The following is a 19,079-nucleotide window of genomic DNA, read 5'->3' as shown; positions in this document are numbered from 1 at the left end:
TATTTCAAAAGGTGAAATTAAATCACCCTATTCTCATGTTACATATACATAAAATAAAATTTAGTAATATTGCTTACGACATGACTTATGAAATTTAAAGATTTCTAAAATATATAATAAATGATTTCAAGTGAAGAGGTACAACATTATTGTTTTTCATATTTGCAGCTGTACTAATTTTAAATAGTTAATATTTATAATTTGTGAATTAATATTTACCAGTTTTTCTAGCAAAATTATTATATTTAATATTAATACCCATTTTTTCATTTCACTATATTTTTGGTAGATGTGTCTTTACAAGCAAGTAACTGAGAAACATAATTAAATAATTCTTTGAGTTTCCTACTAAAACCTCAGCAGTAATCTTCTTCGATAGCTCTAAAGCCCAGAAAAATACAATTCAGTGACAATGCTCTCTTCCTTCCTTCCTTCCTTCCTTCCTTCCTTCCTTCCTTCCTTCCTTCCTTCCTTCCTTCCTTCCTTCCTTCCTTCCTTCCTTCCTTCCTTCCTTCCTTCCTTCCTTCCTTCCTTCCTTCCTTCCTTCCTTCCTTCCTTCCTTCCTTCCTTCTGCAGTATTTCATTGTGTACATTTAACACAGCTTCTTTATACAGTCATCTGTTCTTATACACTTGGGTCATTTCCTATTTTGGCTTTGAATAGTGCCTACAATGAATATAAAAGCACAGATGTCTTTTCAGAGCAGAGTATTTGGACCGGTAGGGTACATGCCCAAAAGTAGAACTACTGGGTCATATAGAAGCTTGAGTCTAGTTTCTAGTTTTTTGATAAGTGTCCATATTGTCTTCAGAAGAGTTGAATTAGGTGGCACTTCCCCAGCAGTGGATGAGAATCCCATTTTCCCCATATCAAAACCAGCACTGTTTGTTTCTATTCTTTTTGATATGTTAGACCCACCCTATAAGTTGAGTGGGTCTAAGCTCATTGTTGTTTAGAATTGCATTTACTTGTTGATCAGTTATGCATAGCATTTTAAATATACCTATTAGACATCTGTATGTTTGCCTGAGGGAGTTTCTTCCCAATTTTGGTTGGAGTTAATTGATTTATCTTGTTAAATTTTACAAGTGCTGTATGTATCTTCAATATTATTCCTTGTCATATTGATGGCGGACAATTATTTTCTACCAGTTTGTGTGGTATGCTTTTATTCTGTTCATCATTTCTTTTGTAGTGCAAAAGCTTCTGAATTGATGAATTTTAATGAAATTCTATTTATTACCATTTTTTACATTTGCTTGGCTAGTCAAACTGAATCACTGAAGGTGTAATGATGGGTTCTGCCTATGTTTTTCTCGACATAATTTATGGAATTACAAATTATAATCATCATAATTATATAATATTATAATAAATTGTAGTTTATAATTAAAAGGTTCAATATTGATATATTTAATTTGTTTTAAATTGACTGTGTCTTACCTTAACAGCAGAGTTTTTGAATATAGTTATAATTCTTGTGTAGAAGAATATATTGTTTATATTTTTTCTTATATATTTGCTAATTTCTGGTGTTCCTTTATAATTAATTTTTTGTATGGTACCAATGGACTAGATTTAAGTATTGCCTATTTTTCTAACATCACATATTGAAAAGTCTTTCTTATACAATTGCATGATCTTACGCATTTTAAAATTAGTTTTCTGCATTGGTGTTTTTTTTTCTGGACTCAACTATATTTCACTGATCTGGGTGACTGCTTTTAATCCAATGCAATGCTATTTTTATTACTTCCCATTTACTGTACAATTTGAAGTCATGGAGTGCAGTACTTTCATTTTTACTCATTTTCTTGGGATTGTTTTTGCCCTTTGGGATCTTTAAAAGTTCCAAATAAAATTTCCTATTTTATTTCATTTCTGTATATAATGACATTGGGATATTGTTAAAAATGCACTGAATTTCTTCATAAAATTGACATCATATAGCAATTACTGTTAACCATGTTAATTCTTCTAATTAATTATTACCTAAATATTATTTGTTGCCTATTTCTTTCAAGAGGTCGTATTTTTTAAAATCTTGTCATGCATGTATATAATTTCAGATAAAATTACATAATATTGTTCTTTGGGTGATAAGGACTTTGTTCTTTTCCATCTTCTATTTTTAATCATTTTGCTTTAAAATTTGACTTTGAATTGCTTCTGACTCCCTGACTGCCTAACACAGTTTCATTTTCTCTTCAGTTCTTTCAAGCAATGTTCATTTTTTGAATCACACCTAGTGGTTCTCAGGGGTTATTTCTGGCTCTGCACTCAGAATAACTCCTGGTGGTACTTGGGGACCATATGGGGATGCTGGAGATCAAACCTGGGTTCACTGCATGCAAGGAAAAGTGCCCAACCTGCTTTACTATCTCTCCAGCCTGCAAATGTAAAAACTTTCTATTCATTGCCCCTACCGTTATTTATCTGTGTTCATATCATAGATAAGAATTCGGGTAAAAACTGAAGAGATCCATATGAAATTTTCTGACATTTTTTACTTTTTCAGTCCAACCTCTACAATGTTTGCTTTGGTTATTGTGTTTGCATTTTACACTGTATGACAGTCTAGAAAGTATCACCGATAGGAGGTCAGAGTTTAATTCACCTTATGTACCTAATTTATATCAGCATCTGTATATGCATCACCTTACTTGTCATATAAATTGTTATCAAATACGTAACATTGCATTTTTATAGCTGGCTGTAACTGAAACACTAGTCTGACAATGTTTATTTTGTCTTGTACAAAAAATAAATTGGAAAAATTTGTTATTAAATAATTGTGAATCTTTTAACCAAGTACTCAGAATATAACAAGAAAAAAAAATCACTGTAGCATTTCTTCTACTAGTCACTTTAAATAAAACATAAAATTTATTTCAGGATTTATAAAACCTAATTATAGAAATCAAAGTACAAACTTTTTTTAAAAGCACAAGAAATGTATATATATATATAATTTTTATTCATTTATTTAGGTTTCTGGGCCACACTCAGTGGTGCTCCTGGCTTTGCAATCATGGATCACTCCTGGTTGGTTCATGGGGCCATAAGGAGTGCTAGGGAATTGAATCTGGGTCAGCCACAGGCAAGAAAAGCATCTTACCTGCTGTGCTATTACTCCCCCAATCCAGAACCATTTAAAAAATATTTAGTTAACTTTTAGAATAGTCAAAAAATGAAATGAAGACCCATACTTGAGAATTAATCTAATCAAAAATTATTTGTGGTACACAAAAATCTATTTTTAAAAGTCAGTTTACTTTGTTCTCTTCCACTTACCATTTTTCTCACTTCAAATCTTGGAAGCTTTATAGATTAAAATACAGATTCCCAATGGAATTTCTTTTTTCCTATAACTTTGCTTAAAGTTGGCTGGTCTCTTTTTGAGAGATAGCATAAAACATAATTTTTGGCATAAAAGTAAAGAATTATACTCACTCTACTACAAGCACCTGTCGTGGTCTCACAGACAGTGAGGACTGAGATATTCTGAGGTCGGTTTAACCATCTCACCACCGTCTTGGTATTGCTTACCCATTTAACCATAGTGATATAGTATTCTCTAGTGTGGAAACAAAATTGAAGTTTATGCTTAGTAACACAAAACATGTATAGTAATCAAGGAAATGTACTTTTATAATTTTATATACAATTAAAAATTACAAAGATATTATGATACCTATTTCATGCATGTTTATATACACATGTCTGCTTCCAATATTAACATATACAAGCAAAAATGTACATAAGCATATATTACATAAATGAAAATACAAAAATTGATATCAAATTAAAAAATAAACAACATTCAAGAAAAGAAATTATGGAAAAAAATCAAGGTACTTAATATATGTGATATTTTTAAACCCTGCTGATAAAGCCTGAGTAAAATAAGTATTACTTTTCTAAATTACATTGATTTTTATTATTTAAAAATATTCAACCACATAAAATTTTAATACTGGATTAATAATTATTGATTAACACTGGATTAATAATTATTGATTATGCATGAACCCCATGTTATTGCTCTTTAATCAATAGTTGGGTTACAGCAATCATACAGAGATATGATTCAATCTTTGTCAGTTGTAGACAAATGTTAATCTCACTTTTTTCTTCATAATATTTTTATTCCAGTACTGTTTGAAGAACAGATGAAATAATTTTTAAAATTTAAACTTAGATAAGGGGCACTAAAGTTTGTAATTGTTAGACTTCAAATTTGGAAGTCTAGAATGTCCACAGACTGTGGACTGGAAAAGTTTATATAATTTTTCTCTCTGGCTTATACTTTTTTATAGCTCACGTACATGAAAGTTTTATACTACATTACCCCAATTAGCACTGTACAACATACAAACTTAATTTTTGATGCATATATATAGATATGAAATTTGCTTAGTTTCTGAATAGATGAGGTACTTTGAAAATAGCTTAATAATTAGCAACTCTGAGTGGTAACTTTAAACTAATATGCTCAGCTTCTATGAAACAGAGAAAAATGAACTTCAAGAAAGAAAACCCTGTGACACAAATCACCTCCTGATACCTTCAGTTACACAAATCTGTATATATATGTATATGTATATACATATATATATAAAACATCATTGTTTTTCTCTAGAAAACATGCTAGCCCATCGAAGTAAAGATGTCAGTGGAAAGGCAAGTATAACTTCTTACAGCAAAACTTGCCATGTTTCTCTTCAACAATCTCTTCAAGACATCTGGCAGCTTTCATAACCAGCTTAGTCTCACTTGAAAATTGCCTAGAAACTCAGTGAAACCATAACACAAAGTTCCCAAAATAGAGTCAAGAAGGCATCTCTGAATAAACGATGCAACTAGTTTAGACTTAATTTTTGGGCATATACAATTGTGATATACAATTCTATAACTAAGAATCCCTCTTCACTTTCTTACTGTGTTTTACTTAAACTGATACTTTTGCATAGATTATCATTATTTAGCACCATGAAGATTAAAAAGTGGTAACATAGGTATTAACCTTTAGTATATATAGAGAAAAAGATATTAAATGGAATTAGCATTAAGAAATATAAAATCAGAAAAATAAATGCCAAGTTCTAATAATATATATTTATGGTTAATTGATTAATTTTCATAAAGTAAACCAAAACTAAAATATTATTAAAAACAGATAAGGGAACACATATTGAGATGTCTATATACAATAGGCAAATAGAAGAATTTTAATTTAATAAAAATTATTTCAATTTACTGAAGTAATATTATGAGTTTTCCTAAGTGAGATGATAAACAGTAACCTTGCCACAAAATTGACATAATTCATTTATAGCTAACCACTTAGTTTTTTATTTGGTTAAATGATGTGATTATATCTCTTTATCCAGTGTCATGTTTAAAGAAAATTTGTCTTATACATCTTAATATGTATTTTATTTATAATTTTAGAGATAAGTGTTGTTCCTAAATTGATTTTACAAAATCTTCCCGGGTAACTTCAAAAACACTAAAATCTTCTTGACAAATTGTTGAAAATATCCCATGTAATAGTTAAAGCAGAGCTTGACACACAAGAAGGGACGAATGGGATATTTACTAACATAAATATGTTAGTATTTATGTTAGTTTTTTTCTTGTCTAAGATTCATTCTCTCTGCATGCCTCTGTATTCACATAAGCTTGTCTGCATTTCTCAAATACTCAAGCCCTCTCTGATGAGGATACAGAGAAGTACCCTTACCTGGAAATGTCATACTTCCCAGCCTGCCTGCTGCAGATACGTCTGTCCTCCTGAAATTCCATCTCATGAACACATTAGATCTGGTGTCCTGGGACCAGTAGCCAGCGAAAGTGTCCCTTCCTGAAAATTGGCTTTCCTGCTTGTTCCTAGTCTCCATGGCTCTGGAGTACCCAGGTAGTACTCGAGGATCTGATCCTCTTGAGCCACAGAGACAGAGACAAGCAGGTTACAGGATTGCACGAAAGTCAAAAAAGATTTTCTGTCCACTGGGTGGTCTGGCACAGGAGATCTAATTGTTCACAAGGACAAACTGAATGAAGTGCTTAGCATCGACAGCAAATAGGTATAACTAGGTATGGCACAAATCATTTGAGTTTTTCACTGACTTTCTGTCTAAATAACCTTACTCTTTTTCCACAACATAATCACAGTGTGTGTGTGTGTGTGTGTGTGTGTGTGTGTGTGTGAGAGAGAGAGAGAGAGAGAGAGAGAGAGAGAGAGTTCTGAGCTCATCTCTTTCAGAAAATTCAAGATCTCTTTGTTAAAACACTACAACACGATGCATTTCAGCAGTGCCATTTAAGACCCTTCTACAAACACAAATGCAGTCTTCACTGCATTTTTTTGGAAGACACAGGCAGGTATTTCTTGGGAGACTGAAATATAGACTAGGCCTATCCCACCACATTCAAGGCACCTTTTGTACTGCACTATCTCTCCAGTCCCCAGGTAGAGCATTTTAAAGATTTACTAACGTATAAAACATGTGCAGTAAACTTCGAAAAATTACAGTTTATTTGAAAGAAATGCTTGTTTTTTAAAGTAATGTGGTTCACTGTTACGATTTGTCTTCAAAGTATAGAGTAATTAAGTCAAGAAATAAAATGGGGGCTGGAGCAATAGTACAGCAGGTAGGGCATTTGCCTTGCACACCGCCGACCCAGGTTCGATTCCCAGAATCCCATATGGTCCCCCGAGCACCACCAGGAGTGATTCCTGAGTGCAGAGCCAGGAGTCAGCCCTGAGCATCTCCAGATGTGACCCAAAAAGCCAAAAAAAAAAAAAAAAGAAATGAAATGGTCTATTGGTATAACTTGGGAAAATTTTTTTGGATGTAGGTATGTGTCTCTCAAAAATTCACTTACTGAATATCATTTGCAGATATTTGAGTAGAATGAGAGTAAACAGTTCTAAGTCTTCTTAATAAATGGAATGAAGAAGTTAGAAAAAATGTGAGGAAAAAAGTAAATCATGAAAAAGGTGAAAGAGATTTCTTCATATGATCCAGCACAGGGGACAGGGAGCAGGCTGAGCAAGCCACATGGCTACATACCCTTCTTCCACACAGTAGAGCCTGGCAAGCAACCACGGCCTATGCCAAAGGCCAAAAATAGTAACAGCAAGTCTCACAATGGAGACCTTACTGGTGCCTGCTGGAGCAAATCAATGAGCAACTGGATACAGTGATACAGTGATACAGTGATGAAAAACAGCATAGCATTGTCATCTCCAGGGTGAGAAGGATATGTTACAGGTTGGAGTAATGGGTTACAAAAGGTAGATGACTGAATACTTTCAATTTGAAAGGTAGATTTCAAATGAACAAAATTCTGTTAGAAACGGAGAGGAAACAGTGACACAACACTACCTTTACTCTCCAGCATGGAAATGTCTGAAGACAAAGGATAATCACTACTCTAAAATATCTCAATTGCCTAGCCTGTAAAAAAAAATCAGCATAATTCATTATCTAACAATTTTTTTCACTGTCATTTAACTGTATAATCTAAAATTAAGACCTAATTTTCTAACAAAAGAACTGAATGTCTGCAAGGACTTAAATTTACAGTGTAATACTTTGTAAAAGATGTTCTCCCATTAAGATTAAGTGAGTCATCTAACTCCTGCTGGGTCTCAGGGTAGTCAAACGGAGACATTATTTTAGTTCCTATCATACCATGTTATGAAAGATCAAAACAGATTATAATTCAAATAATGATAAAAAGAATGAAACTAACATCTGTTGGTGAAAAATGGTATACATAATCTTTATTTGTTTAACCTTAGATAAGTCACAATTTTGTCTTAAATAAGAGGGTGTTGGAAAAGAAATAGGAAATCAATTATACCTTTGAGTAAACTGCCTGATCTTTTTAAAAAACATTTTAATTCCAATGAACATAAATTTATATTTATTTCACTTTCTTTTTTTTTTTGGCTTTTTGGGTCACACCCAGCGATGCTCAGGGGTTACTCCTGGCTTTGCACTCAGGAGTTACTCCTGGCGGTGCTTGGGGGACCATATGGGATGCCGGGGATCGAACGCGGGTCGGCCGCATGCAACGCAAACGCCCTACCCGCTGTGCTATCGCTCCGGCCCCTCACTTTCTTTTTTTTTTTTTTAGCATGTGATGCCACAACTGACTGTGGCCAGATCTTACTCTTATCTCTCTGTGTAAGGGTTGGTTCTTGGGGAACCAATGCAATGTCAGGGGTTGAACCTAGGCCAGCCACTTGCTAAGTACTCACTGTATTATCTCTTCAGTCCTAATTTTCTTCTTAATCATGAATTAATGCATAAACAAAATACTAATGGACAAAACCAAATGCCTGAACTCAAATTCAAGACAAATCTCTGTGGTATGGAACAGCATGTACACTAAGTTATTTTAAATCCTAAGGGGTTGTCTTTATTTATTAATGTTATCACTTTTCCTATATCGAATTATTTATTAACAATGTGAGTCATTAACATTAATCTAGCAAATGTTATTTATGAATTTAATTTATGATTATGTGGGCTAAGATATATCAAAATATAGAACAAATGTAGTTTATAATTTAACCAAGTGGTTAAATCTTCTGGTTATGAATTGATATCCTACAGCTAACTAAAGGTTAAAAAAAATTGAACATACTTATGTAGCATACAAAAATAGAGTAAATTATATTGAAATTAGTCATTTGGCTTTTTTGTTAATGAGAGATTAAGAAATATCTCAAATGATACAGGATCATTCAAAAGAAGAGAGCATTTGATGGAATTAATAATGTATAGAAAATGTATGCTATTTATAAATTTTTGTTTGCCTTCATGTTGTAAAAATGAAAATGATTTGGTATTGTTTTTAATTTACGGGATATTTCAACCAATACACTATTGAATACTGCTAAAAATACTGGAAGCCAAAATTTATTCTCTGTAATTACATGTATATCATATATATGACTAAAAAAAATCGGATGGACTATCTTACAAAAATTAAAGTATAAAATGGCAAAAAATATGAAATTAAACTAAAATAAGACAAATGGAAACAATTGCTATCATAAGTAAAATCCTTGTCAAATATCCACTAATGCAAAGGATTTTAAAATACTGTCACTCACAAAAGTCACAATGACAATTTTTGAAAAATGATAGATTTTCACGGAAAACATGAAGAGTAGATAGTTTATGTGTGTGAGAGAGAAAGGGGAGAGATTAAAAAAACATACTAGCACGCACACACAGAGTCACAGACTGACAAATACACATACACACAAGACAAAGACAGAGACCAGAGATAAAAAAAAAAACAAAGTGACACTCAATTAACAGATTTTCAAGTGTCTCAGAACAATCATAAGAGTTCTTGTGCATAAATCCAGCAAATCCCTGAAATGACAGTAATGGTAACTTTCTAGGACAAAAAGCACTACGGTATTTTTGTTGAATATTTTCTCCTTGCCAGATTGATTCTCCAACAATCTTTACATTTTTAGGGGTGGGGCACACTCCGGTGCTCAGAGCTCTCGTCTCTGAGCTCAGTGATCACTCTTGCAGTGTTTAGATCAAACAGGGATTCATCTAAGAATTGTACAATTTCTCTAGCTCCTATCCAATATCACTTTCCAGTTAGAAAGGACTGGACTCTGAAGTGAGAATGCCTTGCTAACGCAAGACCTCTGCAAGAATTCAAAGTTTGAGGGTGGCGAAATCTGGGTGTTCATTCTTGGACCCCAGTTCCTCTTAGACATGGTTTAGCAATGAGAAAGAGACTCAATATGTTGACCAGTGTCCTACTGGTATATCCTATTCTTTAGCTACAAGTCTCTTACTATTCATATGTGACCCTTTCTCTGTAAATCCTGAGGTAGTAATTTCTTTCTGCTCTTGGGACTCTCTTGTGTCATTTCTTACTATCTGGCATCTTCATCTTAGTGAGCTTTCTCAAATATGTGCCCATACTATTATCATTAATTCAATATTTATAAAATCAAAAAATATTAATATTTGGATATAACAAAAATATTTTTTACATTAGTTCCCTCTCACCCCCAAATAGCATGATATGTACTTTACTACCTTTCACATACTATGGTTAGCATTTATTTAAGATCATGATAGATAATATATAAAATTCCAATATCATTTATATAAGTTATGATTGATTTCCCTCTAAATTGAAGACCAAGTTTATTACCAAATCAGCATTCCTTTCTTTCACAGCACAGTCTTCCTCACTCACAATGGGATGCAGTGTTATTCTTCAGACTCCTCTTCAAATTTAATAGATGTTAAATTTATATCTGCAATGTGTGACTATGTTGGGTCATTAATTTTATCATGTTCTATCTCAAATATAAAATAAACATGTACCCTCCAGTACTCAAAAATGATGAGTGATTTTCACTTTTGACAAATGTAATTTAAAAACATTCTGTTATATCTTACGTATTAGAAGTATAATTTACTATATAAATTATGAAAGATTATAAATAATTATAATTTCTAAATGTATTAGAAATCCATTAGTATATAAAATCAAGACCCTATGCCCTAATTCACATAAGAAAGAAAGTAGGTATTATATAATTGGTTTTAATCTCACAAGTTTTCCCATACTTTTAGGACTGCAAAGGTAGTAAAAATGGTAGGTGGTAGGGTACTTGTCTTGCACATGGCTGACCCAGGTTTGATCTCTCACCTCACATGACATAAGGTACTTTGAGCACTTTCATGAGTGATTCCTGTGTATAGAGTCAGGAATAAAACCTGAGCACCTGGACCACTGCATGCAGCTGCCCCCCAAACCAAATAATAATAATAATAATAATTTTTTAATTTTATTTGTATGGAGGGGGTGTGCAGCCATACCTGGAGATGTTAAGGGACTGTCCCTGGCTCTATGCTCAGGAATGTTCCTTTGTGGTGTTCGGGGGATAAAACAAGGGTCAGCTGCATTCAAGAAAGTGTCCTAATTACTGCAGTATCTCTTTATACCTTAAAATACTCTTTAAAATTAGAAAGTATTGTTTTAGAACTATAGTATTCAGGCTCAGAAAGAGGTAAAGTGACCTGTCCAATACTGCATAATAGATACGATACAAACACTTCAAATCTAATGCCATTTATTACAAATTGAGTGCATTAAACAAACTGGAGAAAACGTTAAGAGTCATGAACCATAATCACTAGGCTGAAGATATAGCTCAAAGGATTGAGTACAAGAGATACATACATGAAGCCTGATTTGAAACCAGACCTCACAAAGTCTTTTGAAAATAGCCAAGGGTGACCTCAAGCCCAGAGCCTGAAGTAGCTCTCCAGCACCATAGGTGTAGCCCCTGGGAAAAATAACTAAAAGAACACAATACTTTTCACAATTGCTCATTATGTACCTCTGTGTGTGTGCCTGTGCATGTGCATGTATGTCTGTGTGTCTGTGTTTCTGTCTTGATGGCCCTTGAAAGTCTTTCAATACCACCTGAATAAATTTTTACTTTGAAACCGATTTTACCTCATTTTGCGTCTATGCTGATAACTACTCCTTAAGTTCTATTAACATTTTGTTCCCTTTTTGGGTTTTAATTTTTCACCAGTAAAACTGGCAGTTTATCTGAGATATTTACTTATATATTTAATTAAAAGAAATTTACCTCTATTTATGTAGAGGTTTGAGGAGAGGGAAAGTGAGACATGCTCAAGAGAGAATTTTTATATAGGGGAAAAAGCCTATATACTAGGCATTTAAAGAACTCCCTTCAGTGTCAACATACCATAACTTTGTATTACTTTTTAAAGTAGAAATAATTTTTATACATAGAAAAATGTACTATTTGTGAGATCTTCAATGTAATGAAAACTTTCACAATACATTGATAGCTGAGTGGACTTGTTTAAATTCTTTAGTACTAATTAATTGTTGATGTCATTGGAAACACACACACAAACAAAACACACACATACAGCATAGACACACACACATACACACAGTCCTCAAACACTGAACTTATCCCTTTATCACTGCTAAGAATGGATCTATTTTCATAAATAAGCTATTCATATGTCCATATATGAGACCATTTAAAAAATTTAAAGCATTGACTCATTTGAGAGAATCAACCTTAGATTTTGAGTTTCATTCTAGGTACTAAAACCTACATGTTATTTTGATTATATGTTCACTAATAGAAATCTCACTAATGGTAAAAAAAATGCTTCTATCACAAATTCAACTTAAACTTCATAAATAAATGATTTTTACATTGGTAATTGAGAAAAATATCTCATTAACTTTCCCTATCTTCTAAAATAAGGTATGAGATCATTAACAAGCTATGGGGAAGAAGGAAATCCTAAAAAAAAAAAGGTACAGAAATTTTAGATATATTACCCTTTTTAAGAGAAGTTATATTTAAAATATGAAATGAGTATTTGCAGGAAGAAAATCCAGAGGAAAATTATTTTCTCCCTTCACTGCAAAATAGGTATAATTCTTAATATTAGTATTTTTAGAAATTCTGTTATGCTGCTAATCATCTTGAAACCTTAAGTGCTTCTTAAGAACAAGAGACCCAGAATGATTTCATTCCTGCACTAATGGAGTCAACCCCAGCTTTATTTTAATGTGGATATAGAACTGATCACATCTCTTTTTAGATTGCAAAATATGATAATTAGAGTTTAAAATATCTATTTCCCAGTAAAAGTAAAATTGAAATTGCATACCTTGATTTAAAGCTATCAGGTGGCATGAGTTCCAAAGTATGAGTTGGTCCATATAGATTTACAACATATAATTTGACTGTTGGGTTCACTTGACCTGCCTTTGAGAAAATGAAAGTTATAATGCAAATACATTAAGCAATAGATATATTGAGAATAATAGAAAACGCATTTTGATTCATTACAGTTTGCATTAGAATGTGAATAGTTTGATTTCTCTAAGGTAAAAATGATTTTAAATTCAACAACTTGATTGCTTTCAATTGTTTTTGGAAATTGCTGCTTCTCAAACATCTTAGGCAGACAATTAAAGGTGATAGAAAATCATGATGACTTTATTCATTAGACAGTGATACTGTGTTCTTTCCTTAGAATAATAGGAACCATAAGGTCTGGGTGTATAAAACAACTAGTAGATGAAGAGTTACTCACATATCAGGATAGGAATTGCAATGAAAGAAATTGGCTAAGTATAAAGGAAAACAAAGAAGAATAAAGATAAAGAAAACCGCAATCCAGCTACTACATGCTTAAAATTCCACAATATCTCCTCTATCCCATTGTATTAATCACCTTGGGTTTTCATTTAAAAGTTAATGAATACTCGATGGTAAATAACTAACTTCTGAGAAGTGAGTCATGGAGTTGTCGTAAATATTTAACATAAAGTACAGAAAGGACAGTGGTAAAAACATACTATTTGTATTTGCTACATCAAATTTTATAAAATAATATTCAGCCTTAAGATATAATTAGAGCCATTTTCCAGATGGAAATTGAAAGGCAAAGCAAACCAGAGAAAGTGAATGTTCAATAACAAAGGAGTCAGAATTTAAAAGACAGGTGCTTAATACTATCATTTTGTTTCAGTTCTTTCCAAGGCAGTGCCCTCCAAAAGTTTTCTGAATTTTCTTTCAACAATTAGGCAGCAGAACTCAGAATTATAACAAACATCTATCAAACTTTACATAAATTAATGCAAAGATATTTACCAGAAAATGTGATGTACAGAATTAGTTGTTTATTTGTGTTTGGTTTACTGTATGTCTGGAGGTCATCATAGTATGGCTAGTACTTAAAGTGGAACCCATATGAAATACAAAGAATGCATAAGAAAGGCAGTCATGAATTTAATCAAAAGAACAGAACTTGAAAGAGAAAAAGTGATGATGGAGAAGAAATATCTGGATTCAAGGGACTAGTATTGACAAGACCCATAGTTGAATCAGGACTTGAAACTATAGGCAATAGTAGTTCTTCAAGAATTACTTTGCCACATTATTCAAAGTGAATGGAATGAAATGAAGGACATGAAAATGAATGGGTTGAGTGTGGAGAATTTTTTTTAAGGGCAGAAAAAATTTCTTTGTGCTGTTCTATAGTTGTTAAATCCCAAATAATATATCAAGTATGGGCCTCAGTGTAAACTGTGAACTTCAGATGACAATGTCAATATAATGTAATTTTATCAGTTGTATTAAAGGCTCAATTTTGGTACAGGATGTTGAGAATGGGGACGCTATATATGTGTGGAACTGGGGAATGGTTGGCAAATCTCTGCACCTTTCATTCAATATTTCTGTTAACCTTATACGATTCCAAAGAATAAATACTTTCACTACCTTAATACAGCAGTATGTTCTAGAATATCTGTGAGAGTACAGAATATACAAATCAGACCTTTCAAGTCAAAGGAAGAAGTCAGGAAAGACATTTACTACAGAAATGTAGTGAATTCAGAGATACATTATGCAAATAATTCATGTATTAAAGAGCTTCTTGGAAGATTAATAAAGATACTGCCTCAGAGAGGAGGCTCTGGTGTCAGATTTTATAAATCTCTTCATTGTTCCCAAGCCCTCAAAAGTTAGATACTTTTGTCTGGGTAAATTAGCTTTGTTCTACTTAGGAGCTCCTTTTCACAATACTCTTTTTTAAATTAAAAAATAAATAAATTAAAATACTACAAATAGATGGGTCCCACCTAGACCTATATTTAAGAACTATCAGACTCCAGACAATATCAGGAGAGATAGAACCGGGTAAAGCATTTGAATTGCACACGGCCCACTTGGTTCCATCTATGGCACCAAAAATGGTTCCCTAAGTACCAGGAGTGAACCTTGAACACAGAACCAGGAGAAAGCCCTGAGCACCCTGGCAGGTAGACCAAACCCTTCTGCTTCCAGTCCACATCCCCAGTAAAGGAAATCTGTGGTAAGATTTCCAGATAGTTGTACTTATGGATTTTTGCTATTGCTGTTATTGTTATCAGGTGCTGGGTGTGGAGAGAGAGAGGAACTTTAGTGAACTTTGTTTTGATTTCTTTTCATTCATTTATTTTAATGTTGCATAAAAGTCATGACTGGTGATACAATTTGAGAGTTGGAATTGATTAGATAACAGATCTCCAATGTTATAATTGATGAACAAGTAAAAAACAAATCAGACTTTTAAATGTAAGAGTTTAATTTTTAACATTTAACTTTTAAATGTTATATCTAGTCACAGGCTTGGTTTTTTTTTTTTTTTGATGAAAGCTCACTTCTAGTACTTGAGTTTGGCTGGGATATGAGAATTTAGCAACAGTTTCTCAGACACGGTTATATGTTCACAAGAGATCATATTTTTAGAAGTATATTGATTTAATCTGTGAACCAAAGGAATTTGGGTTTAAATTTTGACTATTTCTTTGACCTGAACCATGGATAGAATACTAAAAAATATTTTGTTTCTTAAAAAATATGCTTTTCTTTAAATATATTATAAGTCAGAAATTTGGTTCAAAGTAGAAATTTATTTCTGTAGAAAAAAATCTCAAAATGATGCTCTATAGGCTAGCAAAAATTATATAATGGGCCAAAGTAGTAAAAGAAATTAACTAAAATGTTATTGCAATATTAACTCTATGTGAAAAAATTGTGCTTTTGTTTAAAGATAAAGGAATTAAAATTGATGTTTATAATTTTTTGTGTCAATAATACACAATTTTATGATGCACTTTATCAAAAAGATATATTATTACTATCATCTCTGAAGATTTTCTTTAATTTCTATAGTACTGTAAATTTCTGCATGTTACAGTATCATTGTTGTATTTATTATTTTCTACATGAAAATTAAAGTTCCCTATCTAGTAGCAAACTATAAGCAAAATATGAAAAACAACAAAATAGGGCTGTTTCAAAAGTAATTTTTCCAATACTCCAACATCTCAATTAGATCATTTCATATTTTCATGGAGTTTTTGCACATTTCAAATACATTTCTACCTTCTAATATGTTTCTAATATGTTAAATAAGATGCAAATTAAGGGACTTCATCTACTTGTTTTTTACAGTCACATTTGCAAAAACACTGCAAAATCACAAAATCCTTCTATGATTCTGAAATACAAGCTTCAATAATAATTAACCTATTTTACTGGCAACTAAATTGTCATTAAACGAGATAATGTTTTAATTAAGAAGATTAACCTGAGGTTACTGAGATAGAACTATGTAGCTCTTTTGTGCTGAATTGCTAATGATAGGGTGTTTTATGAGTTCTGAATCATGCTGAATTAAGTAAAATACAAATCTATTTGTTTAGTGTAAGTATTTTCATTAGTAGATCAGATCACATTGGGTATTTTTGCACTAGTTTTCATTTTATTTTAATTTGAAGCACAATTTAGTTTGAACTGTTTATATCCCTTGAGTGTCTAAAGTTAGGAAGTTTATAACTTGATGAAAAACTAATCAAAATAAAATATCTGTTATTGAGACATTATAGACATTCATTTAAAAAATCAGAGAATAAAATATAGTTTGAAAATTCAAATAATAGACCCAAAATACATTGATGTTTAATCAAATATATTGAAAAATATAATGAAATATCATCAAGGATAAGTTAAAACTAATTTTTAAGTACTATCTTGCTGATATCACCAAAGGACTTGTGATTCTATCTCTCTTTTTTTGTAGCCTACAGAATAACTATCTTTATTTCCATTATTCTTTAATAATAATCATTAGGTCCACAATCAACTGTTGCTCACTCATATGTGGCACTGAGAGGCTATCTAACAACATTATACAAATTCATTTGTCATTAGCTTTAAGTATAACTGATTTATTCATTTTATTTGTTCTTTGTACAGAGAAACACTTTCACTCCACCAATGTCTTCCGAGATCCAAGTCCAATTCTAGGAGTTTATTGAGAGATACAAAATAAACATATTAGTTATATGAACTTTCCCCCTTCCCTCATTGTTAAAATATATGTGATATTTATAAATGATTTTAACCCTTCAGAAACATTGGTTTTCCATTTGTTAAATAGAGGTATTTGTCAAAAGAATCAAAAGGAAAAGTGGAACGTTTTTCTGTGAATGTTATTAGCATACACATTTATTTAAGTAACAAACATGATCATAAGGTTACATCTATCTCTAGTAAGACATGCTAACCAGTTGAATACAAATTGATTAAGTAAAACAAAGTATCTAGATTTGATCCAGTATTCTTTGAATCACCGTTGAAGTATCTAAATTTTCCGAGATGATTCCATTTGTCCATTTATTTGTCCGAGACTTACTAAGATTCAAATATGAGCCCATAATTTAAAAGGCACTTTGAAGCTCTATTGTGTATGACTCCTATGCATGCATTGTAATATCCCCAATCCTCTTGGGAAATAAAGTATAAAATGTTGTCCTTTCCCTGGAGTGATTTTCTTTCCATTTGTCCAGAGAAGAAACTAAACAGTTGTGTGAGAATATCCTATCTATTCACAAAGTTTTTCAATACCTGCTACTTTGGAATTTAAACTGCCAGGTTAAATATAATTACCATAAATTAATCTTAATGGCAACGTGACTCTTAAAACATTTGAGAAATCATTTTCAAATTTCTATGGGAAAAGTGAGTATAGATAAAATCAGAGGCAAAATGTAATTCCTAAAACGGGGCTAAATTGTTATGAAGAAAGTCATAGTTATTTTATTGAAGTATATTTATTTCTTTGAAAAATATGATTATTTGTGATCCAGCTAAATTGCTATTTTCTTTAAAGAACTGAGTCTATTTTATAATTCATGTCCAATGTAGCTCCAAAACATAATATTTCAAAACCAGGTTCACTTCAAATTAGAATTTATAGGAAGACAGCTCAGAATCTCACTGAGAAAACATTTATTCTGGACTCTCTACATTGTTTCCTCTGCCCTTGAAAAACTGAAATCTGGTGAATGATAGAAACATTTTATCAAGTATGCCTGATAAATCCCATTGCTACCCTGATCATGCTTTAATTGCAGGGACAGTATAACACAGGTGATGATTAGCCCAAGTACCTTGCCCAGTTACTTTAATGCTTAAATTGAATCATATAAACTTAATGTTCTTGGGGGGCAGAAAGGGCAACTCCCTAATGGAATGTCTTCAAAACAACTTCTAAATGCAATCAGTAGCCTTCTCTTACATAAATAAGAGCTTAATTGTATAACGAGAAGTTTTAAAAGTTTTCTATAAAATATAGTTGCATGATTAATGCACAGAGCCCTCAACACGTTTTATTTGTACTGTAAATGGGATCAGGGGGAGAGGGTGTGAGAGCCGTTCTTAAAAATAGACCTGATATGTAATCAGAAATAGCATATTATAGGAAAAAGATGTCCACTGGATATTTTCAGAACCCGTTATTACTAGTAGCCTTGTCCAACAACTGAAAATAATTTCTCTCTCTCGGCAGGATTTTCACATTTGCCTCACTGAATAAAACAATTCCATCTCTCTTAGCTACACATGGGTATGGCTCATCCCCCACATTTAATAAAGTATGTTCCAGAGTAGGGTATGCCAAAATAATACTGACACGAACACTAATAAATTTTGTGCTTTCTCTGTTCTTTATTGGTGCTTTTTAATGCATAGTCTGTTTTTTACTGAGGATTCTTAATGCCTAGTCAATTTTTATAGAAGATTTATAATACACATTATCATGTAGTGTGTTAAGTGCTCTAAGAAATATTCTGAAAAAAACTAGGATTTTTAACTTTTTACATTTGAAAGAAGCTAGTTATTTCCTTTTTATTTCTTTGCAATTCTAATTAACCTGGGTGTTTATTTTTGGTCTTTTGTAACCCCTATTAATAAATAGATGATAAAAAATATGAACGAATAGACTACACTTTGGAGAAATCTTTGACCAGCACTAAATTATACCTCTTCTAATCATTTTATCAGCTGGGAAGGCGAGAGAAATAAGCATGAAAATATCAATACGTGCAGGAAAAAAAGAATGTTTCCTTGTCTCCAAATCAGCTTTGCCTATTCTGAGACAACCAATATGTA

At 32.1% G+C, this 19,079-nt stretch overlaps 1 protein-coding gene across 2 annotated transcripts in view; it reads right to left on the bottom strand.

The window, feature by feature from the left end:
- Positions 1-19,079, bottom strand: part of DPP10 (dipeptidyl peptidase like 10) — a 667,274-nt gene that overhangs the window by 58,777 nt on the left and 589,418 nt on the right. For both annotated transcript variants that reach the window (XM_004608165.2, XM_055119680.1), the window contains exons 10-11: positions 12,742-12,839; positions 3,455-3,578 (exon numbers count right to left, since the gene is read on the bottom strand). In XM_004608165.2, the coding sequence (XP_004608222.1) occupies positions 3,455-3,578; positions 12,742-12,839 (222 nt within the window). The remainder of the gene's footprint in view (positions 1-3,454; positions 3,579-12,741; positions 12,840-19,079) is intronic.

Source organism: Sorex araneus, chromosome X, assembly GCF_027595985.1.
Source record: "Sorex araneus isolate mSorAra2 chromosome X, mSorAra2.pri, whole genome shotgun sequence".
In the NCBI taxonomy this organism is placed as follows: Eukaryota; Metazoa; Chordata; class Mammalia; order Eulipotyphla; family Soricidae; genus Sorex; species Sorex araneus.
Note: the sequence above shows the minus strand (reverse complement) of the source record. Positions and strands in the feature narration are given on the sequence as shown.